The following is a 27,991-nucleotide window of genomic DNA, read 5'->3' as shown; positions in this document are numbered from 1 at the left end:
TGCTGTTTGATCTTGATTCAAGTGAGTCATCAAAGGCAGTAAATTCAAGCTGTAGTTTCTCTGTGTTTTGTCACATTATGAGCAGCATTTTAAATGGATAGTTTGATGGGAGATGGGAACATTTTTCTTCACTTCTCAAAGAAAAAAAATTCCTGAGTTTTTCTCCATGCATCCGGAGAGCTGTAAAACTAACCAAGGACAAATATGAGGCTGCTGAAATATGAAACAATTAAAGGAAATCCCAGCCTAAATCATAATCTCCAGATGGAAAGTGTAAAAAAAAAGTTTCATTGGATGCTCATTCTATGCTTTTTCATTCTTTTTTTTTTTTTTTCAGTGAACCCTGCTTACACTTAAAATAAAAAGATTTTGTGGGTTCACAAAGGATATACCTATGTTTTCTCAAGAAATGCCAGTAACAATAAACAACTGAAATACTGAAAAGTAGTTTTCAGCAAGTTGCTTTAAAATTCTGACATGGTGTTCCTTCTCTTCTCCTAGTGACAGTGGTTTGACCCTTTTGTCTGGCAGTGATTGACAGTAGCTAAGATCTAGGTTCAATTTGCAGGGCTTACTGATCATACTCAAACGTCATCACCATGAGCCCTGGCCAGCTGAAAAAATGGTTTCAACTAAATTAATCTCTACACACCCAGTAAAGTATCTCAGTAAATTAATTTCTACACACCCAGTAAAGTTAAACAGAAAACATCTAGCTGATCAGGGGATTACTGCACGGTAAAGAAAAAGAGAAGAATCATAATATGTCAATGGAGAAAACATAAATGCCTGAGAGAAAGCAACTGACACCCCCAGAGCAGGCTGGCAATGGTGCTACGTCCTCTCTCCATGGCTGGACATGGCCAAGGAGGCAGGTAGTCACCTGCCAGGACTACCTCGTGTACCTATGATTTGATTGCCCATGATTTTTCTAATACATGATGTTACCCATGACATATATTTTCCCTGAAAGTTCTTCTCTTTCTTCAGGGTTAGGGCTTGGGCTGTTGTCAGTTCAAAGCACCTCCCCTTGTTTAATCAATACATTCAAAACTTTTAAGGACAGAATTCCATTCCTCTTTTCAAAAGGGAGTAAAAGACTACCCATTTCATTGGAATTGAACTCACATGAGTAATATATTTGACAGGTCATCCTCTAAACACCTCTGCGTCCCACCAGTCAGAAGTGACAGTGTGTTATACTTGCCAGTGTAATGAATGGTGATGAGCATTTTTATCCACGAGGGTACCTCAAGTTATGATTATTTTATTTTCAGGAAAAGATACTTCTCAGTAGAGAAAAATGAAAGAACTAATGGGGTTACTAAGAAAATAAATTTTTGCAATACTCAGAAACAAAGTGAAGAGAAACAAAATTTGTCTAATATTTGAAATACTAAACCCAGACAAGGTTTATGATCTATCAACCTGCTTTAGATTTTCATAGGAAGAAGTTCCATTTTAATTATGACATATCAAGATTTGATATGCTATACCTATTTTAGGTAAGTTCTGTGGCACAAATTTGCAATCCTTTCTTTTTTTCTCACAAGAGTAAATACTGGAAAGAGAGTTTGAAACTGATCTGAGAGAGCCTGCTGCTTAGCAAGTCATTGTAAGCCCACATCACCTTGATTCTTTTAAAACTTTATTTGCTGAAATTCACTGATAAGCATTACAGGTGTATGGCCCAAATAACACTTCTGGTGGTCCAGCTTCTCTGATCTTCTGCTGCTGACAGTTGCCCGTGTCAGATGTTTGTTTCTGAGGAAAACGAGAGAACTTCCATTGGAATACAGTGTCCAGAGAGAAACTGTTATGCTGCTTCTCACTGCTGTTCAATTTTTCACAAAGCATTAAGGTTAACATTTCATACACCCGATAATATGGAAGATTTAATTATCTGTACAAGTGTCCATGGCTGAACTCAGTTGCTTTTCAACTAGATTAAGGTCAGTCTTTAATTCTGCTTTCCAATGATCATCTCAATAGATTCATTCAGTTAACTAAAATAATTAAATTTCTTAATTTCATAGTTTACAATAATTCAGTTTTGTTGTATTTCCATCTACTCAGAGCACAAGACTAACCCTAGTCATAGAATTCTTTACTTATATATTTTTATGATCTGTTCTGGTATATGTGTCCCAACCAAACTAAATAATCCCAGCATTTCTTATCAGGTTGTATCCTGTTCACAGACATCTGAAAATCTGATCTTTTTAATTCAGGAGCTAACTCAGCGTTTGGATATGTCATTTTAAGCACCGGCTTTGAAAGCCACGAGTCTTCTATTAACCATCAGAGTATCTTCACTCAGTATGTTTAAAAATCTGTTTCATGCAAAAAAAGTCCCCCAAAACAACCAAACAAAAAAGATTAAATATTAAAATTATGTCAGATAAAAATCTTAAGATCGGGATGTTCCTAAATTTGGGGGACTCCTGATATTCGTTATGAAAAATAGATGTAGCTGATTCTGTTTTGGGTTTTTTTAACAATGGGCAAAACAATACCTCATACAACTCTTCAGAGAACAGAGGTTTGACATTCACAGCAGATTGTTTATGGATAGCCATTAAGCACAATATATGTAAGAAGAAAATAGTTAAAATCAGGTCCTACATAATTTATCACATAAATACAAAATCATATATTTTATTGATCCCCACACTTTCTCTGTTAATTCTGGGTCTGTGTCATTAAATGTCTTGGCTATTTTCTTTTGTGGGGGTGTTATTATTGCTTTGCTATATTTAGCATCAGTACCTACAAATTCCAACAGGGAATTAACACTGCATTGTATTAAAACTGTCCAAACAATTAGCTCAAAGCCTGTTTGAGTTCCAGGAAACTCATATTTTAGAATGGGGTGTGGAAGGAAAAGAATTGGCAAAGGAGATTTGAAGTACACTGATTAAAATATTAATGCCTATAGTTACACTGTCAGGCCCAGCTAGTTCCTCAGACTAGCCAAGGAACAACAACGAATACTTAACAATCCTCATAACAACTAATGTACTAATGTAATGGTGTTTATTAAAAGCCTTTTGACACATTTCTTCTTTACTGAAAATTTGCACAGAATACAAGTGCTTTTGAATGTTTAAGGAAGGTCTTCAACACAGAAAATCATTAAAGGGAAGAGAAAGGAATTTTCATCTCTCTATCTCTGGACATTTTGAGGTTCAAAAAGTTTCAGAGAAGGAAGAGATTTGGTATTGTTCTGAGTCAATTTGCTCTGGCTGAGGAAATGACGAGAAGGAAACTGTTTCCCTGTCTAGGGAACCATGTGGTGTTCCAAGATAAGGCGAGCACTTGCTAATTCGAGTCCACAAGCAGGAAGCATGATACATCCATTTCCTTTCAGGCAAACAACAGAGTTCACTGGCAGCACAAAAGCATTGCTTCTACTGCTAAATCTCAAACGTTCAGAAACCCATTGCTCCTCTGTGGACATACCATTCTATATTTGTTATTTGGATGTTATGGATAGAAACAGCACTTACTCTCCAAACACATGGCCACCAAAGTTTTGGGGTAAGCATTTTGTTTCATTTTCCTAGAATATTGTTAAAGTAGATGCTGAGATTCACTGGTGACTGCCTTAAAAAATACATGTAGATACTTTCACGCTTCATGTTGAAAGCAGAAAGTAATAAATAGATTTTGTATTTCTTGCAGTGCAAAAGATTGTTTTCCAAATGTTTCTTTGACAGAGTTTATCATGATTTTAAACTAATCAAGACAACAGGATTTGCCAGGGCAGAATTGATTGTTCGACAAAGTTCATTACTGAAGTCAGTTGAAAAGGTGTCTATTGACTTCAGTATGTTTCAGATCAGGTAGACATTCTCAGCCATTTAATGGATGTACCTACACAGCAGACATGACCTGTTTCATCCTCTAATGAAAAAGAAATAGCAAAACTAAATGTGTTGCAACCTTTGGAATAAACTCTTCTCCAAAATTAAAAATGATTTGTAATTTGTTGTGGTACCTCATGATCAGATTTTCCTGACTTTTTCCTCAATGTGTATTTTGATTATTATCCATTAAGACTGTTTTCTTTCACCCAAACCTGGGAATGGTTCATTAACTGAAACACACAGAGTGTGAAGTGGAAATATATGTTACAATAAAATTCACTCAAGGTAATTAGATTCAGTGACTTGATCCTAAAAGATTCTGTGCAACAGCTATGGAGAACCTTTCCCTTCAAAAAGTTCTACTGCTTGCTATATTTAACATTAACAATTATTAGCATTTAGTATTAGCATAACTCATATGATCTGTTTTTGTCTATTATTGCTATTGAGCAATGACCCCTCCAAGAATCTGTGCACTATCTAAAACTAAAAAATAAGATTCGTTATCAAAATAGGACTTTTTTTGTATAGAAGTGCCCTGGGAAAAGAGTGGAAAATAACTATACAAGAAGATTTAAATAAGTTCCTTCACTTCCTTAGCATAAGAAACAAGAATCTGTCAAATGCCATCCACATGTTTCCTGCAGTGACATATATTTTCCTACTGGGAGAGCATGAACAGCTCACTTCATTTTTGTGTCTTGGGCTAAAGGGTAGAGTAATGATACTGAACATCTTTGAGATTACAGATCTCACAAATCTATAGAATAACTGAGGAAAAAATACTGTTATTACTGTTCAGAGTCTCTTGTTTTCTGGATGTTGTCTGCTGGAGTCTGAAGAATAACTACCATTTTTGTACAGTGGAACTACATATAATTCTAAAATGGCTCTTTCAGAACAAAAATGAAAGTGCTCTCATCAACATGGACTTTAAGAATCCTTGTGTAAAAGGTGCTGCCCTTTGTAGCTGCCGATTCTGAGGTGAATTATTTCTTCGCTGTCATGGAAACATACACAAGAAACAGCAAAGTTATGTGAACCTCTAAGAATTTATTAACCATACTGCTTAGACTGTGGGCAAGGTGTTCTTCATCTCCATGAAGAGTCAAAAAAAGCTAAGAAGCGACCTTTTAAATTCCACAGCATGTTTCATGCGGCTGGCCCTGCTGGTGCTGGTGTTACTCTATTGTTCCATTTAAGGTACTTCTCCAGGTGTGCCAAACCGGTCCTCCAGTATTAAGAGCTGCATTTGATAACAGAGAGCAGGACACACGTGACCTGTCTATTGCTGACAGAGCCAGCATTGCCCACCTGGCTTGCTAGGCACTGATACTATACCCAGCCCTGATTGCCTCCAACTTGCTTATGCTCTGACAGCAGATGAACCTCACAGCTTGAGGTTTTGTGAGGATCTTGCATGGTCCTGGGAAGGGAAGATGCCTCAGGTTTTTCATATTTTTCTGTTAGCTTTTAGAAGAGTTAACAGCATTTCCTCTTCCTGTCCTGTAGGCATATCATATGTTGTAGACTGGGGAGGGGCACTATATAGTTTATGTCAGAAGACAATGACTGACACAAGCTCACTGTGAGGAAACTTCACTTAAAATGATAGAGGTGTATTTTCTGACATCTGTGGAGATATATGACCTGAAATAAACAGAAAACTACACATACTAGATATACATAAAATGGAGTTCTTTATTAAATGAGAATGTAGTACTTCAAACTGTGATTTTTCAGGATATGGCTTACAGGCTGTTACAGGTTTTTTTTAAGCCACGCACTACGTAGTACTTGGAGTGTGAATACATTACCAAGATGCAGATCATTTTCCATGCATGTGTGACTTCTCAGCAACTCCCATGGACTCAGCCAAAGTGTAAACTACATGTCTGCAAAGGTTTGCTGAGAGGGACAAACTGAGAAAAAAAAATAAATGCTGTAAAAATTGTTAAAGCAATTATTCATAATGATATTTAATCTCTTACAGTTTTATAAACTGTCTATTCTCTTAACAACTGGTTGCCTATCTGGAAAATATGCAGGCATCCTGTTTTCTGAAGCTGTCCAGTTTCCAGTGGTAACTTCACACAATAGCATCTTAAAAGTGACTAAGAATTTTAAAACAATGAATAAACTAAACTGGCCTCTGCTTATTTATGTGTGAGCACATATAAATCTTTACAACTGCTCCAGGCTAGTGAAAATGTGCATAAATAACAACATATACACACCTTGATACAAGTCATGCTGTATGAATTACATAAGTAATATAAACATCTCTCAATATTCATGCAAAGACCTTAACAAATAATAATAATAATACAAAAAAAAAAAAAATTAACACACTTTCTTGAAAGCTTGGTGTAGAGTCAGTGACAGCCTGGAGAGTCGATAACTTGTGTAGCTGCAGATACTGCAGGAATTCTTCTGAATTCAGTCTTCACCATCACCATTCTGCAGTATTTTTGAAATGCTAAATTATGCAGCAGAGTAAAATGGAAGAAGAAAACCAGTAGTTTTGCTGGCCTAAAATAAATTCTAATGAAAAAAAAAAAAAAATTAACCTCCTCTTCTAGTTTAAGATCATGAGTTTCACAACAGTGGTCCTGGCCCTGTCAGCAAATATCCTCTGTGTAATGTGTCACAAGCACAAAATGAGGATTCCAATTCTCACTTTGCTGGAGCTCTTCCCTACTACAGATGTTGTGCAGAGTCTTTGTAGTTATATGTGCCTGTCTCAGACAAGTTGTCTGAGCTACCGCAAGGATGCAGGAGCTCATCTGTTTCGGGTGCCATCTCTGTGAAGCTATGTAGCCTTCAGTTATCTTCCTGTGTAGTGGGAATCCATAGTATGGTACTTTGACAGAGGTAGGAAGAGAAGCACTTAAAGATAGCCTCTGCTGAACTGCAGCATCGTTGGTATCACACGGGACTGTAGACAGAGAATCTGGATTATTTTTTTTATTGGTAGTTTCTAAAGGAGGTTTGGCAATAGCTGAGTGAGAAATTCAGGGTTTGGTACCCATCCATCAACTACTAATCTCATTTTTTACTGTTTTAATATAGACTTAATTGAGTTAATTTTGATTTGTAAGTTAACAGAGGGATCAAGGATGCTTCCATTTTAACCAGGAGTGCATTTCTTGTAATTCCTAAAAGCATTTTCAGTCGCACACAATTAAATACAATAAATGGCTTAGAGATAATCCTGTTTCTCCAGTGCAGATAGTAATATGCTTTCAGATCAGGAAATTGAATTTAAATAGTACATTTGATCAATATGACATCAGGAGAGACAAAAAGTGTAAACAGATATTAATCAACACAAACTTAGATCCCTAGACTATCCTTCAGTCTTGTTTTACTCAAGAATCTATCTAAAAATGCAACGTTAAAATTTAATACCTTAAAAACATTAAGGACATTTTTTTCTTTTCTTGATCAGAATCCAGGGTGTTATTTGTCGAGTGTGTAGAAGCAATGCCATATATCAGCTGGCTTTCAGCATTTTAAGATTACAAACTGCCTTGCACTAATAATCCAAGTATTGACTTTATAAGTTACAAATGAACTCATGGTTTTAAATATAATGTCAAATTCTGCCCTGTCTATCCCTCAGCCCACTGGTCTTCTCATTAAAGTGTCTTTTTTTGCTTGAAAGAAGTCAGACTATATACTCTGCTGAAGATGGTCATTAGGGATGAACATATTCTAACATCTGACACTGTTGTGGTATCATGTTACTGGTGGTTAAGGACTTTGCATTATTCTCTTTATGAATTTATGAAGGGCAGCACTGACATGAACAGTATCACAGCCATTGAACACAGGAAAGTCCAATCCAGTCAGCCATGCGACCTGACTTTTCTTCTTGGATCCTTCATGGGTGGTAGCCATGGCAGAGTAGAAGCAACAGCGGCAAATACAGTCCAGTTCTTTGCAAGTGTGAAAAGAAGCATTCGGCTACCTGTGTGGTGACCAGGTTAAGCATGTTGGCTTCTACTCTGGTGACTTGTCAGTGCATTTCCAGCATACCCACTGGGTGGTCTCTCCTCATTCCCTTTGCTCCTCTTCACACACTTTGTACCCTTTCAGTCTAGTTTTAGCAGTAGCAAATGAAGACTTCGGGAGCTGCCTCAGCTGTCCTGCTGGAGATGTGGAGACACAAAGGCTACAATCTGGAGCCAGCTGTAGATCACTTGACAGCAAATGTGGCAGTGATAGCTTCTATCAGGCAACTACTCTTCCTAGTTTGATGGCTGGAAAACACCAATATAATCCAGAGTACCCCAGAGGGTCTTTATCCTGGTAGACTGGACATTGCTAGTAGGGCAGAGGGCTTAATTAAGGTGAAGATGCAATTCCTTTGCTGGCAGGCAGGAGGAAGAAAGAATAGATCCACTTGTAGATGCTTTACACCACTGGATATTTTTTTCTTAGTAGAGAAAATATTCAGAGTTGAAGTGGAACAAAGTAGGAGGAAAACACAACAAAATTAGAGCCTTGGATCCAGGTGCAGTATCAACCTCAAGGATGCATTTCCTGAATTGCTATTTTTCTTCTCTTCCATTCCCTTTTCTGCCTTTTCAAAATTTCACCTGGGTGTGCATATTCTTCCTGGTCTTTCAATTCATGACAATCAGCCAAAACGGAGCAAGGTGATTGAAGACACTGCATCAACTGGAATTTTTTCTTGCAGTTGATCTCTTTTGTCACTGTGTTTTGGAAAACTCTATTGATTTTAAAAGTGCAATACTTGGCAGTGTATCACACAACATAAGGATCTCATAGCATGAGGAATACATGTCTTCACAGGAGATATAATCTCTTTCTGCAGTCTTTGGGTAAGATCACTGATGCCTGTAGAAGTTTGGAAATGGGATGTGAGCAAGTGAACCTCTTTCTTTTGAAATCTTTCTGTTGGAGTCAGACAACTTCATACATTACATACTCCTTTTGTTAGAAGCAGCCCCAACTGGGGAACAGAGGGAGAGGCAAAATGCTTTCTTCCAACATATGGTGCAGTACTGCTCTAGTGTTTTAGGGAATAATTCCTTCCAGTGCTTACCCAAACTTGTAGGACATTGTTCCATTTAGAAAAGAGAGACTGAAAATTAGGATAGAGCCTTTTAGTGCACAAATATGAGTATTGTCAGGACCCCAACCACACTATTTTTATGACTAAGTAAGCTAGTCTCCATTCATAATACTACTGGACACAATAAATGAAAATTGTATTCCAGTGATAAATGACTTTGTCAAATTTTAATTACTTCATTGCCTTTTTGCATGTAGTTAAAATGATATACAAATAGATAAAATTACCCAATATGAATAAAAATTAAAAAGAGGCCAAATTCCTTAATACATGGTGAGTGAGAGGGAAAGGAACAGAATGGTTCCAGCAAGTATTATCAGAGTGAGGCATGATCCATATAGATTTGGTGGTCAAACGTATCTGAAAGAATATATCTGAGTTTGAGAATCCTGTACTAATACTTCTCCCATGTTACAGATAGCTGTATATATAAAATGTAGTCTTCACTCTGAATCTGCATCTTCCCATCTGGCATACACTGACTACATCTACAGTGACTACTTTCCTGCTCAGACTTCCCAGAGTGCTTTACCGTGCACTACCTTAATAAGTCTGTTTGCTTGACTCTTGGATTTCAGAGTCTGGCTTCTGGCTCATCAGGGATACTGATCCATCACTCAGGCTTGCAACTCAGTGCTTTACCTCATGGGGTGTGATATTAAAGGACTCAAATCATTGAGCAGACTTCTGTTCCCTTCATGGTGGAGTTAATATGAGAGCCAGCTGTAGGTGAAGAAACCCTTCTTCCAGCTCCCCATCTATCTTTTCTTGTCAAATAAATGGCTCATACTTCCAGGTTTGTTATAGATTTTCCAGAGCCCTGCTAGTTCTTTATTGCTTGCCTAACCTTCCATCTGACTAATGCTTTCTCCTTTACTTATTCAAGCTTTTTTTACAAAAAGAGTTGTACATCTCCAAAGCTACCTTTCCATACCCTTAAGACCTCTAATAACAAAGAGCATCTTGTCTTTCATTCCCATTTCACAGCCAAGTACATGTCCTGATAGCAGAAAAAAAACTTGTTTTGAAGAGCATATAATCCAAATGCCCTCACTGGTTCTAGAACATGTCAGTGGTATATGGATTTGTACAACCAAATATAAAAGAAGTCTAACACATAAAATAATAAATAGGAAGGAAGGATGCATTTCCTAGTTTAGTCAGAAATCTCTCAGAATTTGGTGCGTGAGATGTCTAGGAAAACTGGTGGAAAAATGTAGCCTTGAAGAATTTTTCCCTGTTTCTTAGCCCAGAAGGTATTGATCAGATGGACTAATTAGAGAATTATTTCTCTAAAATATGTGCAAAATGTGGTCTACACTAGAAATTTCTAGTTGTATGAATGGTGTGAGCACATGATATAAGGTATAGTGCAGAAAGAAGTAGAGTATGCTTATACCCCTTTGTGTCAGTCTGGTACAGACAGACCACGTCCTTGGGGTTGCAGATTTCCTCAATTCTATCTAATAATGCACCTGCACGCACACCTGCTTTAGTGGCTGTGTAGATGTGTTAAGTAAAGGCAATGGTGACATAAAGCCTCTTCCCACTCACTCTACAAGAAACTTGCCAACACCACACAGAATTTTTGTCAGCTTCAACATGTGTTCAGACTCCTGAGGTAAGAATCCTATAATGGAGTAAAACACATTGATCCTTCCCAAATTCACTGAGAAACTAGAATTATTTTCCTATGGTCAGCTTGAACTTATAGCAGGTTGGATCCCCCAAAAGATGTTTCTGGAAATAAGCATACTGGGAGTCAGATTTTTAGTTGGGTTTCTGGAAGGTGAGACAACAAGGTTCCTCCACATTTCAGGTCCCTATCTGAAAAACAGACAAAACTTCCCTGTGCTGCTTCGTAAGAGTGTTGTCAAGAGAAAGCCGATGAGGTAAAATGTGACACACAGACAGAGAGAAAGCCTTCTGGTTTTGCAAATCCTTCCTGCAAACACACTCCGTTTTTCTGAAGTGCATTTATCTGAGGAGCAGATGTACAACACAGATACAAATATGATACATTTAAGCCACACTATGAAAGACAATGAGTTCTTTAAGGTAATGTTACATCCTTGAAGTGTTTCCCTTCATAATACCAGTCTCAATATAGTGTATCTACAAGTTCTCACTCCTGCTCCTCAGCGAAATGTTACATGATGCTGCAAATTTAATAGTGAACCATATTTCCAGACTGCTTAACTTAAGATCTCACCTGAATGAGTAATTTTTTTCATATTGATGAAGAATAATTGCAATGTATCTGCATGGTGAAATTGCAGAAATCAGACTGTAAAAATCCTATAGAACTCAGCAGAGTTTTTAGGACAGGGACCAGTTTTGGTTTTGTCTGTTACAAATGCCACATATGGGACCTTAGACAGACTGTGATAATATAGTACACAGACAAAACCAAATAATGGCAACACCAATAAAACTCTGTTTCACCTATATAGGGACTGAGACAGATTTGTTTTTTTCACCTCTTGGAGAAGGCTGTAGGGTTGTGCATCCTCCCAGGCCCAGCAGCATTAGAGTAACTTTTGCTGCATGGCTTCTGGAGCAACAGACATTTCCCCTGTCTAATGGCAATCTCTTTTTTTGCCTTCAGATGAGATACTGGTCTACATGAAAATCCTGTGATTGAGATGTAGAAGATGTCACATAACTAAATTACTTCGCAATTGCTCAAGTGATCAGAAGTTCATTTAAGTGTTTCACATGATTTTGATAATGATCATGGTAGCTAGAGGGCTGCAGGGGCAAGGGAGACCCACACATACTGCCTTTCCTCTGCCTGAGCCTGTTAAGATCTCTACAAGGAAGAGGGTTATTGTCATATCTACCAGGTCAAGGTCACCAGAAGATCTTCCTGTTTCCAGATGCCCTGACCACAGTGTGAGCTGACTTGGGATGTGTCACAAGGCAACAGCAGAGCAGCCTGGGCTAGTGACTCAAACCAGACACAGCTTTCATATAAATAGTGCTAATACTGACAAAAATGGCAACTAGGTGTGGGGTTAACTGAAGGAAGATAAAAGATTGCATGTGATGGTGAGGCATTAAGCAGTGGCAGCAAGTGTGTTTGAACATCAGCCCTTCAGTGGCAACATGACAGTAGTGAATTTCACTCTTCTGTAACATTCAGGGTACCTGGCTCCTCTTCTGAAGTCCTCCAGAAATATTCTTATACCAAACAAGAAATAAATCTATGACTTCTGATGTAATCAAAAAGAAAGACATTGTTCATCTTCCCCCTCTCAGCTTCAGGATATAACATGTCTCTGTTCCCCCTCAGCCGTGTTTGAGAAGGGCTGATTTGTATGCAGCTTTTCAGTTGGATTTCTGATGCTTGTGGCAGTACTCTTTGCTGGAGCAGCTGTGTCTGTGTGCTTCATTGTCTTCCAGTATTGCTCCACAGAGCCTGAAGCAGCCAGGCAAGAGATACTGCACTGCACCTTCCAATGCTACGTACGCTGGTGCCAAACTATTGTAGGAAGCCAGAACTTCCTCTGTGCTCACACCATCAGGGGCAGGAGTCGAGGTCATATGTCAAACCTAAACATACTCTGCCTACTCTGATTTCTTCAGGAGACAGAACTGTGTCTTGGCCTTACACCGTGTTTTATTTCCCAGCTAGCTTTTGGAGGTACGATTTTTTATCTACTATTAGACTATTGTTTTGTATAAACCCTACCAAAAAATTTATCAGATAAATCATATATTGATTTCTCAAGAGTCAGAAGGATCAAATGATTCAAAATTTAATATGATTATGTTTATTTTGCTATCAGTTACGTAAAGATTCGACAAGTATGTGAAAGTTACCACTTCCATTACTGAAGCAAAGGGGATTATATCAATAGTCAGACCTTACATTTAGGAAGATAATATGTAAATCCATTCCAAGCTCTTATGTGCAGGCTTGTCAGAGAGATAAAAGTAGATAATAATGAGGGATATATTTTTTTTCTTGCCCTTATTCTGGCAAGCCCAAAGAAAAGAGCATTATTGTCGTTGGATGAAAGCAACAAACTATGTGATGAAAAGGAAAGACCAATCTTATTCTTGCACGCTGTCTATTCAGAGCACGACTTCTTCCTTGTATATAAATTATTCTTTTAAAGTGAGTCTGTCATCCTCAGGCTGTGTTTTGTTGCATCCTAATTACTGCTTTTTTCCTGCTTTCTCCACCCTTTCCACCCCCCCTTCCAGAGACATTGATTTATCAAATGCTTAACCATCTTTAGCAGGAAGGACACAGATCTGAGGTAGTAGAAGGAAGAGGCAAGTTTCTGCAGAGTATTATTTAAATATTAATCAAACACACAGTGCATACACATTTTGGCAATTACACCTACTACATTGACTAAGTATGCAGTGCTGCTCATTGTCACATCATTCTTTATTTATCCATCAAATACAGAAATCTTGTCTTTAAGAGATGAAGTATTTTTCTTCTTTCAAGCACCACATCAATGAATGTGTTGGCATGTGAATGTGCTTTCTCCCCAAGACAAACCCCCTGTAGTTGCATCCTTAACCATAGAGCCAAGCAGGATTCATATTTAGATGAGTTAGTTCCCTGAACATTGTGGGTACGATGGTTCTACCTCAGTTCTTCTTGTAGAACCTGTTGAAGGAAAATGCTCTGTATTTATACACAACTTCCCATTTTACCATTGTCATTCACTTAGCCAGGAATCAAAAATCTTTGTGAGCCAAATGAGTGGATGTAAGTGGTGCCATCTCCCTTATACAGAAGGTAAATCTGAAGCATGGATATGGAATGAGAAGTACACAATCACAAAAGAAGAGCACAAAGTAAAATCAAGACTCAAGACTGACCCTTTTGTCATTGTAAGATAATCTTAATTTCATAATCTTATCCTTTTATCTGGGGAAAAAAAAAAAAAAAGAAGAAAATCAGGAAAGACTATATATAACAAACATTTTTTTCTGCTTTTCAAGTTAAAAGCTTCAATTCCTATACAAACTTAATAAAAGGTACTTATTCAGATTTTGAAAGCTACTGCATAGTAGTTGTTTGTACCAAGCAATCCTGAATTATTCTTCTAACATAATTGATTCCCCTTCAACTTGAGGAGATAGAAAAATCTCCTCAATATATATGAGTTTGATTTGCGTGTATTGAAAATGTGACAATATATTTTAAGATTTATCTGTTAAATAACCTCAACCAAAATTTCAAAATTACAAATACATACAGCATTGTTATGAAATACTGTCTAGGAAATTTTCAGCAAAATAATTAGGGGAGAAAAAGTAGTCGGTTCAATGCAATGCAAAAAATTCTTTGGGCTCTGACAGATGCTTGCTGGAGCAAACAGCTAGGGCAGTTTCTGCTTCTCAGCTGAGGCCTCTGCCTTGCTTCTCTGACATCTTATTTGCAGAAGAAAATTATTTCCCCATTTCAGACATTTGAATTCATAACTGACATCTGTTAAGTTTAAATCATTTGCTTTAAAAAAATATGTTATATTGATGCCGTCTATCAGTTATCCAGGGTAGTGGAAGGATGGGCCAATCACATGGCTTCTGTGGAAGGTGCATATGTTATGCAGGCAGAGTGCAAGTGAAGAAGGAGACTGCTGATGCTTCTGTTGATTGAGAAGTGTGGAAGTCTCTAGGCAAATAGAACCTGGACCAGCCTGGTGCAAACGCAGCCTTCTAGACACCACTGGCTCATGTGGGACAAGCACCAATGTCCCACTTCACACTGAGTCTCCAGCCTGGATCACCTGTGCTAGGTCATCAAGACTTGGCTAATACTGCAGATCAGTAATCGTCTCACTTAGAAATTATACCAGCATTTACCAGCTTGTGGTTACAGAGATTCTGGTGAGTACTACTTAATTAGGTCTCCTAGGCCCACACTGAAAGAGATATTCATAGATATATTTCACACAAGAGAAATCTCTGAAACTGATTGATGGTCACACAGGAAGTACCGGGAGAAAGCTCACTCAAGTTTCTGAACTGCAGATAATTAACTGAAGAGTGCAGTACTACCATATATGTTTTTACTTCTGTATTCTCAAAATGTTCATTATTCTACCAGTTCCTTGAATAAGATAAATGTAGCAGATTTTCTGCATTACTGAATATAGCTCAGGTATTACTGAAATGAAAAAATTAGGAAAATCTGACTTAGATACAGATCCATCTTCCTGCTCCATGAATACTTGTTTATTGGATACTTTAGATCAGTGTTCAGCACAGTTTACAGAGAGCTCCTCTTCCTCCCATTCTTCAACTTTTTACAGCTTGCTTAATTTGCACCTGAAGAGGTCCCTAGTTTTAGCAATCTCAATGGAGACTGTAAGTAGAACACTTAAACACTATTTTCATTGATGGCTATTTTTGAACAAGCAATACACAAGTTAGACCTGTCATCAGAGTACTCTGTGGTAGTATTTCAAGGGCAGTATATTTCTGAGTGAGAACAGACTTTCTGAGAAACTTTACAGTTTTGGACCCCAGTAGATTTCCTTCAGCTTCTGCCAAGATACTGTGCTGTACGTATCTGTACCATTCATTTTGTCTGTGTTAATAAACGATGTACATTCAAAATTGAGATTAAGAGGGATGGAACCTGGAAGGGGAGATTGTTCCTCTCCTGGGAAACAGCTGAGCAGGTTGCAGGGGTACAGGGAGAGAGATTGTGCAGCTTGAGAGCAAGGAACAGAAACAAGGTCCTGCCTCTCAGGTGATGGCAAGTGACACTTGAGACTCAGAGGAAAATGTGCAGAGGTTGCAGCAGTTCCAAAAAGCCGTGCATTTGGAACCACTGTTTATAGGATGTACTGGGCAGGCTGAAAAGTGGTCTTTTTTTTTTTTTTCTAGTACACCTAGTATCTCAAGGTACACAGAGTGTGCCTTGTAAGTCTGAGTTTTCTCTCTTTTAAAATATTCTTTATGTTCTGATGAAATGGACTTTCAGTATAAAGGCTTCCTGGCCTTTTGTGTGTTCTCACAGTAAGGACAAGCTCCACCTGAAGCTTTGTCTGGGTCAGGCAGGCTCTTCTCAGACAACAGAATTGCTGTGGTGGGACCGAGGATGATTTCAATGTATTCCTTACCCTACAGTCTTCCCAGTAACCTGAAAACCTTGTACTCTGTTCTAACCTTGGATGTCTTCCATTTTCTTAAATGTAGCGTAGATACTTTGATATTTCCTCCTTAATTTTAAGATTTTTAGGAAATCCCACTTAATTTTAAGATTTCAATCCAGTCATTCATGCTCTGTTCATATAGGAAATGGTTTTATTTTCAAGCTCTGTAAAATAATCTTATTAATTAAGTAACCATAATGTCATATTTCACCGTGGCAAATTGTGATTTACTGTTTGATTTAGGTTCATGCAGAGGCCATATAGCTTAGGCCTATGCTCTGGTTTTATGAGGTTGGTAAGAATGTCTTGCCAGAGGGATTGTTTGCTGCACATGCAGAAAAGATCAAAATTATATTACTGTCTTTGTAATGCATTAGGAATCAGAATGAAACCACGTGGTAACAAAGTTTCTATCTCTGTCTGCATAAAGGAATCTTTGCTTTGTTTTATATAGTTATGCCAAAGGCATTAAATTAAACATGCTGACATCTTTATCTTGGATGTTTCCTTCTGATTATTACAATTACTCTTTATTTATCATTCCAGTAAAAATCACTGCCAGTAATATCAAGGGAAAATCATTAACTCTGACATAGTTTGTGGGATATTGAGATGGCATATTCCACTCTTCTGGCTTTTTATCACAATGAATTATGGTATTAGTAAACAAAGCAAATGTACTCTGGTGCATGGAGATCATTCTGGACATCACTGTGGATGGTGAGAAGCATGAGTTTAAGAACAGACTCATGCTTTTCCATCAGCACAGATATTTGCACAAAGCTACAAACTATACAAGCTTTACCTCACTAAGCTTCTGAAAACTTCTGCTGTGCCAGTCTCCCTTACTTTCAAAGCCTCTGCAAAATGCTAGTCCTAAGTGTTTATGGCAATGTAATTATTTTTTTCTGAGTTTTGAGGTACTATTAACGTCCCTATTAATCTTTCTTTAGAATATTCCTTGTTAGGAATTTTTTCTGACTCATTTATTAGAATTGTTTTACGTATTGTTTAGATTTTCATCATTAATTTCCAGCAGAGGGCAATCTTGTTCCTAGGTAGGTTGGTTACTTGTGAAGTTAACTGATAAAGAGCCGTACCCTTTGCATTTCACGAAGAATTAATCCAAGGGCACAGACTGCATTTTTTTTTCCTTGTAATTTACTTAATTTTTCAGATGCTTCCAGAGCCTATTTGCTTACCTGAGCCTTAGAAACGGCACAAAATAACGACAGTATGGACCTTGAGCTGTCATCTGTTCCACCTTCTTTTTTCAAGACAGGATTAACTATATTACAAGAACTCTTGACTGATACTGTTTTAAAAAATATTTAATGGGGGTAGATGCACAAGCTATTCTAGTTCTTACCTCTACTCACAGATAGAAATACCTTTTTTTATTTCCTTTGCTCTATTTTAAAGCCAGTACTATCTGCAGTACATATAAAACCAACTGTTTAGTTATTAGGTAAAGTGGGAGAATTACCCTCTGACGCTACAGAAGAGAATCTTACACTAAGATCTCTCTCATCGGTTGAATAAAACATTCCTCTAGAAAGCTGTGTCTGAACACAGACACATTTCTGATGTTTCTGACAGCCTATCTTACTTATTTTATTAGTTCTCATGTCCTGCACAGTCTGCTTTTCTTTCAGCTTTTTTTTTTCCACAGATTCTGTTTTCCAGATGCCACTGTCCTCGTCTGTTTGTTTTCTGGACGTCACAACTACCTGAACCACCTTGTATGGTAGCCTGACCTTCTTACTCTTCTCACAAGAATTATGTGTGACCTTTCTTAAGCTTTTGCCGTGACTAAGATCACAGATGGTTGATATTACACAGCAACTGATTCACCCACCCAACTGAATCATGGACTGCCTACAAATGATTAATGAAAAGCTGTTTGGCTAATACAATTAGTGACAAAGATCAGGAAGATATATTAGTAATGTCAACACTTGTCAAATACAGAGGAATTGCTGTTTTGAACTCAGCATGACAACAGCAGCACAGGAGTTGGCTACTGATACCAGCCCCAGCTTTAAACAAAGTTTTCTTGGAGTAGGTAGAACTAGCACAAAATTTCAAGTAGTTCAAATCACTTCAAACCTTCTACGGTGGGAAAAGGTGTTGGCTTTTTGGGCCCAGTGTATTCTTCCTTTCCAAACTTACTGCCCAGGATGCATGAGGAGAGGTCTGGCTTAGCATGTTTGCTACAGCTGTAGGAAGATACTATGACTTTGTTCAAACTTTGATGGTTTGCTGCTCCTGTCTGGTTTTGCACAAGTGAGGCTGTAACATCACTTGAAACTTGAGACACTGAGGCTCCTGTAAAACAGTATCTGAACCATTTTTACCAGTCAGGTTACTAGACTTGTCATTTATAAAATGCAATTCATGCTTTAATACGCTAGCTGGTGCTCTATGCTAAGCTGTGCAATGTTCAGGTATGAATTCACATATTCACACATTGGTTTGTGTAGGTTTTATACTAGCTTCTGTCACTGAGCTTTCATTCCAGGAAAAAATATAGGGTGAGACAGAGACTGAGCTGGGTTTTTCCGTATTTGAGATCAAACCCCCTACTAGTTGTCATGGCTTTTCAGCTTTGGGTCAGGTCAATGTGTCTGTGTGCAAGAGTGTGCATGCATGGGGAGGAAGGCTCACTTAGACAAGTTTTGAGTCACTAGCATATGACATGACATAAAGGGAAGGGACCTCACAAAAATGTGAGAAGGAAAGAATTAAATGTAAATAAATTTAGAATTCTAAAATTTTAATTCGAATGATAAAAATAGCTATTTTCCACTATACAACATGGTGGTATGTTCTGCAGTGATAATACAGCTGAAATCAATGAGTTTGCATGTTCTGCATACAAGCTTGCTGGAAGAAAGTTTGCTTGTCAGGTGTACAAAGTCTAATGCTAATTTTGGGCAGGTGGAGGAAAAGAAAAATGGGAAAATTACTCTCAGTGCTGAAATAAACGAACAGAATCTTTCTCTAATGTAAGTAAAACATCTCTATAGAAAGCTGAGTTTGAATGATGAATCATTCTTGGCTGAGAAGCTACCTTACCACTTCTAATAACTTTAAGATAAAACAAATATTTTTCTTTTAATAAAGCAGTATCAGAAAAGTAACAGCTTCAAAACATAAAGAAGATTGAGAGTCACCCACTAGAAATCAAATCAAATGTGTAGGTATCATCTCACCCTATGGGTGTTTTCTGCCCCCTTGTGCTTAGCAATAGCATGAGCAGAACAGATGCTTGGAAAGCTCACTGGCTCTTTGTTCACTTTATTAGCTATTATTGGCAAAGATTAATTTCACATTCAAGTCATGCGTATACAGCCTGACTAAAAGGTGCTTTTCCTTTTCTCTTTTCTTTGCATTCAGTACTTTTTCTCTTCTTCCCCTGCTCTGCCCTGGTTCTTGCTCTGAGATGCTCTTAATGAAGCTGCTACTCACATGACATTGAAAGGTACTACTATCCCTTCATATACTTGGCTAGCTGAAAATTTTACAAATTTATTTATGAGCATGTGGCAAGGAAGATCTTGTGCCGACCTTAACTTTACGCCTTGGAGAGTTTATCATAAGGCTATAGGAAAGGTGCAAGTCCCAAGGATTTCCTGAGTTTGGGGAGCAAAATGCTGTTCCAGCCCATCGCAGCCAGAGCTGAGGGCAAGAGAGAGATTTCTTGGGAAAATGAATCCTCAATGCAAATGTGGTTTGAATTCAAAGGGGTGTCTTTCTATCTGATGTTGTCCATACACATGAAAGGTAAATTAAACCCTCACAGAATTAAGAGATTGACCTGAGTATGTCTGCAAGGATCCTGATAAGCTCCATGGTAGAGACAGGATCCTCCATCACAAAAAGCAAATTTATTTTGTGAAGATTTTCACTGATCCAGGGACTGACAGGTCTAGGTAGGGACTGTGTTGATAAATTTTGGTGAGGTATACCCCAAGGAAAGGAAGGAGAGAACACAGTCCACTTCTCAGAAGACTTACCAATTGGTATGAATCCCCTTTAGTCGGCCTTGCTAGTGATGTCCAGGCTGGATGGGAAGAATTTGTTTCAGGGCCATAACTAGGAAAAGCACCTTATCAGCCAGTCTATCATCTTTACTGATAACATGTCCAAATTTCCCCTGTGTGGGTTCCGTAGAGTGTTAAAGACTTGCTAGAAGCAATCAACTTGATAGGATATATACTAACACTTCATGGATCTGGTCTGGCCCTCAGCCGCTTCTCTGACAAAGAAGAAGAGCAGCTCTGAAGTCACACACAACTCATGGAAAGTCATGAAAGCCTTAAAGAAAGCTGCTACAACCAAGAAAAAGCTCTGCATAGCAGAGACAATAATCCCCTGTACAAACCTGTAGCACTGCATTTGCTTAACGCTGCATGTAGAAATCAGAGAGGAGGGAACAGAGAGACTTCAGAAGGAATTGCCTTATCTGGACAGATGTTGGGCTGACAGACATGTGCTGGCTTGGTGTTCAGATCTGGGGGTAACATCCAGAATTCATGGGTATTGCTAACCTCCAACCTTTTTTTGCATGGACACATTGGAAGTACCATAGATAAGAAAGGTACTGTAGCTAAGATACTGTTGCTTTGTTTTCTTATCTTTTTATTTCTGATTTTGTACCTCGAAGTCTGTCCTGCATTGTTGAAAAAAACCTTTGTCCTTCACCTCAGCTTGTGTTAAAGAGTGGAGAAAATTGACTGAAGTGTGGTACCAAATCTTTTCGGTTATGGCATATAAATAAAGAAGACTGAGAAATGTACAGATCAAAACATTTTTAGGGGACTAGCATGTGGGGAGCTATTCTTAGTGGCAGCAGCCCACCCTTATGCCCTGTTTTATTTTTTTTCCTTAAAAACAGAGGGCAGAATTACATTCACAACTCTCGGGAAACCACAAGATATTATAATGGCTCCTTGAAACACACTTTGTGTCAGTATTGCTCTGACTCTCCTGAAAGGCTAGTTCTGCCCTGGCACTGCCCAGATTAAGGAAGCGAAAAACAACTCTCTGAAAGCCAGCTGTTCCCCTCAAAATCCCAGGTGCAGCAAGTCCCACTCTGCCTTTGATCTTTTTCTCTGTTTGGTAGTATTTTCTCTAATGTACCTCAAGGCTGTGACCATTGAACATTCTAAAGAGGAAATCAATAGGCATAGATTTACAATTCTTCAATGTAAGTTTTTAGAACTGAATTACATTTCAGTGAAATTCATCCTCTGCAGGGAGTGAACAAAAAGCAAGTTTGGCCTATTAGTGTGATCCACAGTTCCCACTGAAGTCAGGAACAGTCTGGGAATAGAAAGAATAAAGTGTCTGAAACCAATGTGTCTAGCGATATTTCTATAATAAGAACCAAAAGGATTAATTGTAGGTCCAAATGGAAATGAGAGCATTTGGGGTACTATATGGCAACTGCAATAGTCAGTGTAAACCCAGCTGAGTTTCCCCAGGGAATAATTTGATCCTCTATTTTTACATTCATATAGAAGTAGAAAAATAAAAGAATCAACAAAAGTAAAGAAAACGAAGACATTATCCAAAGGCATAATTGTTTGTGCTGTACCTCCAGCACAGGGGACCAGCACGTGGGAAGGACGGAAGATCTGCACTCGATACTTTTGTCAATTCTTTCATCTGCTTTTAACAGTGTGAAATGCTGGTTTGATTGTGTAGGTGGTAAAAACTATGGCTAGAGGGATGCAGGGACAAATCCTCACCACAGTGCATGGCAACCCCAGGGCCAGGTACACTTGTGTGGCTTGCTGTGCTTCTGCTTCTGCTCAAGGTTGCTGAGCCCTGCAGAGATCTCCTTCACCCTCTCCCTGCTGGAGCAGAAAGCCTAAACAGGAGCAGGGATATCAAGTGACAGCAGAGAACCCTGTGCCTGGGGGAATCCCTTGGCAATCTCAAAATATAATAACACAACTAACAGCCCAGCTGAGGTGCAAGAGAAATTAGCCTAAGAAAGAAAGGATTAGTGCCTGTTCTACTTTTCCATAGCCATGAAGGTACTCATGGGATACTCCGACTGCAGTCTGGTGCTTGGGAAGTGCTGTCTTTAGGGCACTCCCTAGGATTTACTCAACTGGAGGTGGCCAAGTCCTGGGTCTCCCTTCCCACCTTTGGGAGTATGAGTAGGAACTTGCAGTAACAGAACATATTAAACCCATTAAAATGGCATAATAGGGTATTCCTGACCAAAAGGAGCACAATAAGGCCTCTTACGTCTCTGGAGATATTTTATAAAGGGCAGAATCTTGATGGGTTTGTCAGAAGGCTGCTTATGGTAATGGAGCTCTGATCTGCAGCCAGGAGTTGCAATGCAGGATGCTGCCTCTGGGTTCTTGCAAAAGCACACCAGACAATAACCCTTTGACTTTAGTGTGCCCAATCAAGAGTTTTTTAGTGTAAAAATAAGGCCTTAATGAAAAATTATATTTTAGTGTCTAGTCTGCCTCTGAACAAAGCACAACAGAGCATTCCCAAAAGTGAGCAGTGCTCTGCAAAAATAGCCCATGCTTTATCCTCGCCCGTCTTTGCTTTATATTCCCATTTGAAAAGGATCATCATTAGAAGCCTATCTGAAAATCAAGGTTACAATCATGCAACAGTAGGATTGTATAGTCATCCAAAATATCAGTGGCTTCATTAGTGCTTAGATTTTCTGGGTCTCACCCAGAAACCTGCAAAAGTTTTATGCTAAACTTTCTGGTGATCACAGAGGTAATTCTCCCCAACTGCAAGTTTGAATCACATAGCTAATAATTTTTCACTGAAGGGAGAAAAGTAAGAAGGTAAATAAAGAAAGTAATAATAACTAATTCTTAAAGTGCAATTATAGTGATAATCATTTACATCTCCCCTGCCGGAAGGAAAGCAAATGTTTCTTTCCCCCTCCTGCAGCGACCTGCCCTAAGTTGAAGGACCGAGGCCTGACTTAAACAAGGGTCTCTGTTGGCTCATACTGAGGTGCCTCTGCCTGCAAGCTGGTCCCGCTGGTCCTGCCTGGCACCAATCTTCTCCCTCTGCTAAGTGTTGGCTGCTCTCCAGGGTCGTCCCTTGGACCACTTGCTCTCTTTGCCTCTCCACCACCTGCTTTGGCTAATACCCACATCTTGGTCTCAGTGTCATTATTTCAGGTTCTGGAAATGACTGATTGTGCAGCACCATAAATTCAGGGGAAACTCTTCAACAGCTATTACCTTGGAAGAGAACTTCGAAACTAGTCTCATCTTGCCCTTTTGGGCTCCAACATCTGCATCCCAGTCCTGGAGTTACAACCTTCTGTTATGGTGATCAGCGTTAGCTGGCCTGTGCTTCTGTATGCTATAGAAGTTACTCATCTTTATCTATCTAATGAATACAGTTTCCTTTTTAACAGAAATGCTTCACAAACACGACACAACACAGACAGAATAATCATGTTTCAAGCTGTCCCATGACTCTTTTTCACTTAATCCCTCTTTGGTCCACCAGTAGTCAATGTCCTTTCTTGTTTGAGATCCAATCCCTTCTTGGATTTTGAGGCCATCTATAAAGGTTTTCCATTCATTTCAGGCCTTATCCAGGTTTACAAGCGTATCTTCAAACTTTTCAGAACAGCAATAAAACTGGTGCTCAGTTGCAAATGTAAGTTTTCTGAAGTAACTGTCCTATTCTTAGATTTATACAAGAAAAAATCTTATTCCTCCACACTGTGAAACCATGTGGGGGAGAAAACAATCCCAGCCATGCTATTTTTTGTTTTCAGATCTCTTAATTCTTGAAATCATTTATAAAAGAGTGAGCTATTTACTTTTCTTAATAGCAGATTAATGTATCTTTAAATTGGGCATTGGGGATGGGAAATATTCAAGAGACTTAGTATTACTAATGGCTATCTCTGACCATAATCATTTAGGATATAGTAATTTACATTAATTTAAAGTATCTGGGATGTGGTCTCATGTTGTAATAAATACAAGGCTTACTCCATTAAGGACACAGCAGAAGCTACATCACTGTTGTAACAGGTGAGTCTGCAAACATGTACACATAGAACATAAACATCTATAAACAGAACGAGAAGTCTGCATAAATCCACACCTCATACTGCCCACAGAAACAAATGCTTGGCAGTTTTATAACACACCCTGGGGCTCATGGGTGGCTGATTCTGTGCGAGACTAAAGACTTTTTCCTTGAATTGATACAGAAGCTGGTATTAAATGCAAGCTACTTTCTGGATGTTGTTGAATTATGCAAATTAAAGAAAAAATACCATATAGTGAGAGCAATATGACCTGCTGTGTTTGTGTTGTAAAGTTCGTGTATTACATATAGAGATCTTCGGGTTTATTCATCTTTTAAGGAGGCTGCCATCTTCAATTCATTTTCTGTCAGGAAAATCCTTCAGAGTTAATGAAATAACTTTGCTGTGTATTTTTGCTGTATTTCAGAGCAGATAACAATAGCCTTCACAGTGTCCATGGTGGTTGGACTGGTGATTGGAGGGATCATCTGGGCCTTGTTCACTTGCTTGTCCCGTCGCAGAGCTAGTGCCCACATTTCCCAGGGGAGCTCCTCAGCCTTCAGCCGTCGGTCCAGACCTTCATCCCATGGCCACACTACTGGCAGGACTGGATTTTACCGCAACAGCAGCTGCGAACGCCGGAGCAATCTCAGCCTGGCCAGCCTCACCTTCCAGAGGCAAGCTTCCTTGGAGCAAGCTAATTCTTTCCCCAGGAAGTCAAGCTTCCGCGCATCCACCTTCCACCCTTTCCTGCAGTGTCCTCCTCTCCCCGTGGAAACGAACAGTCAGCTGATCACCCTCACTCCCACAAATACCACCACAACCCTTGTGGGAAGCACCACCACCAGCTTAAGTCGACCCGAATTCCACTGGTCTAACAACAGCCTCCGTATCTGCCACTCCACACAAACCCCCCCTCCTGCCTATGAAACCATCATAAAAGCATTCCCAGACTCCTGAGCTAGGTCCTTGCTGCAAACATGCACGTGCATTTTAGGAGGAAATTCAGTCATCTCAACAATTTTCTGTGCATACTGAAGATCTCTGAGAAGTCTGTGGCTGCTGTTGTGGAGGGGACATACATTGCCAAGAGGCAGGTAGCGGAGATTTCTTAGAGTGCAATATCCCACTGTCCAAGGGATCACTTCTCATTGCACTGCTGGCTCTAATTTACTGCTCTGCCATATGCTTGAATATTTATAGTGTTGCATCTTTAATTGTAACCATTGCATCTTTACTTTAGAGGAAAGAAAATGATGCCACATAAAAAGGAGATCATTTCTTGAAGAAACAGATCATGTTAGGCATTACTAATATATACATTTCTGCAAATTTCACTATTCTGTTGGGGGATTTTGTTGTTGTTGTTTTTTGTTTTGGTTTTTTTTTTGTTTGTTTGTTTGTTTTAAAAAAGAAATAAGTAGTTCTGGTTTTATGTATTTTCCCAAGGATGTTAATTTTTCAGAGAACACCTCCTATCACCTACCTTCTTCCTATAACCATAGATCAGCTTCTGACCTTATAAACAGACCTTGCAGAGGATTTAATGTTACAGTCCTGGCTGTGGTCACAGGCATCTTGTTCTGCTGATTGTAGAGGACTCTGTATTAGGGCTGCTTGTATAAAAATATCCCATTGTTTGGGAAAATGTTGAAGTATATGAAGTTTCATGCAGAGAGAAGTTTTGAACTACATACTAAATGCATGGTAACAATTCTAAAGCATTTTCTGTCTGCAGCCAGAAGAACAGGTAGTCACGTTTTAATACACAGTAAGGCTGTATGCAAGCATAACTCCTCATGTTTCATTTTTCTAGTTCTGGTTATCAAGATAAGCAGCATGAATGACAACTATTTTTTAAATTAAATTTCCTGTTTTGCTATGGGATTACTCATTTCCTTATTTCAAATTGTTTTTCTCAAATTGTACCAACATTTAATTCTTCCTGACAAATTATTCAGTGAAATCTTGTCTTTCACTAAAGCAAGATTTTAAACATCTATGGCTGAATACTGAGATTGTACAATTAGCTGGGATATGAAGTAAAGTTGGAATATTTAGTTGAGGCTAACATATATTCTTGATTCTTATACATGTATCATGTCAGGCTTAGTAGAGACTAATTGCTCTGATGTGAGAGAAGTCCAGGATTTGGGAACAGCACAGACAAATGGAGACTGATTTAAGTCTTACAGTATAACTTTCCTGCTAAGTATTTCATGTTTAAATAACATGAAAAGAATTTCAACAAGTAGGGGAGCAGTCCTACTCTGCACCTACAAATAAGCCTGTCGTTCCTAAAAGGGCTGGGCAACTACCAGCCGCCGGACTCCTGATCCTGAGGGGGCTGGTCCTGTGCTTCTGCAGAGAGAACAAGTCCCCATCTGTCTTCTGGAAGGGACAAAGATTCAGTAGCTTTTGAGAAGAGGCAAAATGCTTAACATCTTACTTTCCAGGCTTTTGGAGACTGGCATCATGTATCCCTTTGCCACACTCAGCATCCCTCGAGAAGCACTGGTATTGGTCTCTGAACGGCAATCTTTCAGCCCAGTATCACCCCATTTGCAAATATTGCTACAAACACTGAGCTTACAAGCATTACTGTAAACTGCAAATATTCCTTATTGTAAAGGCAAATTATTTTGCATGTATTTACTGACCAGCTTTCATTGTTTTACTTTTAGTGTGCAACATTTTCCCTTCTGGAGAGATATATGTTATTGCTAGAAGAACAACCATTTACAGAGTTTACAGAGCATTTCTTTGCAGATGCTATGGGTTCTAGTACACTGAGGACTTGCTGATAAGACTGCAAAACTGCATTTGGCTGGTCTCAGGCTACAGACTTAAAAAAATAGTCCTCTGGAGAAAGAAGGTTGTGGTATTTCATTCATTAATAATATTTTTTTCACTTAGAGTCTTATGAGTCTGGTGAACTTGATTGCATGCACAAGTGTGTACACAGTGTCCTAGCTCTGGAACAGCTCTGGAACTTTAACATGCCTATGAAAAGCAGAATTCAAGCCTGCTCCCTTTGCTTATTGAGTTTGGTGGACTGTTTGAAGACACAACTTGTCCTACAGTGTGTACCCAGCTGGCCAAAAACTCCTTGTTCCTTGAGAGGGAAATCATTATAGATGAGTAAATTTTTACTCCTGAACTGTAAATGCACATTACATTACAGTAGAACTTGCCACAGCATATTATTATGTGTATTACACTATATTTAGCAAACAATGTAGAAAGGGAAGCTTAAATGTACTGTATTTTTTTCCTCCTAAAATCTGTACTGGATATCAAAACATTTTTTTATGTCCCCTGGCTTAGAGAGATTAAAACCACAGATTGTTTGGTGCATAACCAATGTGGCTGTCAGTTACTTAACTACTAGTTTAAACAATGTCTGAAATAAATGTTTTGCAAGCACCCTGGAAGCTTCAGAATGTGAAATAAAGTTAGATGCTATAATCTCAAGTTCATATTTTTCCTTAAAGATAAATGTGTTGACTTGCATAAAAGATGCTTTCAAAGGAAGAGTATCATCTTTAATTATTCAAGCTGATATAGTTGGAAGTGTGAATGAGGACTTGGTCCTTCCTCTGCTTCTGTGGGGAGACATCCCAAAGCCGAAGACGTTATGTGAAGTCAGAGTTGGAATTTGCTATATGAGAACACCTTCCAAGGACTGCAAGTGAGAATGTCTCTTACAAATAACAGTGCTTAGAGATTTGAAATCCACTGGTTTCTAAGTACTTAGACTTCAATCCTCAGACACAAAGTGTCTGAGCAAATGTTTGCGTTAAGTAGATGGGCAATCATTATAAGGTTCATCCTT

General features: G+C 38.7%; 1 protein-coding gene across 2 annotated transcripts; it reads left to right on the top strand.

The window, feature by feature from the left end:
• Positions 1-3,347: 3,347 nt before the first annotated feature.
• MYCT1 (MYC target 1) lies at positions 3,348-27,903 on the top strand. Of its 2 annotated transcripts, none has more exons than XM_074924637.1 (2): positions 3,348-3,540; positions 24,584-27,903. In XM_074924637.1, exons 1-2 carry the CDS (start codon positions 3,348-3,350, stop codon positions 25,114-25,116), a joined length of 726 nt encoding a protein of 241 aa, XP_074780738.1. In that variant the 3' UTR covers positions 25,117-27,903. The 2 variants fall into 2 exon arrangements, with proteins under 2 accessions (XP_074780738.1, XP_074780740.1); XM_074924639.1 differs by having other exon boundaries at positions 3,428-3,540; positions 24,589-27,903.
• Positions 27,904-27,991: the final 88 nt, after the last annotated feature.

The sequence above is a fragment of the Athene noctua genome, chromosome 1 (genome assembly GCF_965140245.1).
Source record: "Athene noctua chromosome 1, bAthNoc1.hap1.1, whole genome shotgun sequence".
NCBI classification, from domain to species: domain Eukaryota; kingdom Metazoa; phylum Chordata; class Aves; order Strigiformes; family Strigidae; genus Athene; species Athene noctua.
Note: the sequence above shows the minus strand (reverse complement) of the source record. Positions and strands in the feature narration are given on the sequence as shown.

Excerpts from the sequence above, each read along its gene's own strand:
- MYCT1 (XM_074924637.1), top strand. The coding sequence starts at position 3,348 with ATGATACATCCATTTCCTTTCAGGCAAACAACAGAGTTCACTGGCAGC. Across the intron at positions 3,541-24,583 it reads ATGGCCACCAAAGTTTTGGG|AGCAGATAACAATAGCCTTC; the intron begins GTAAGCATTTTG and ends GCTGTATTTCAG.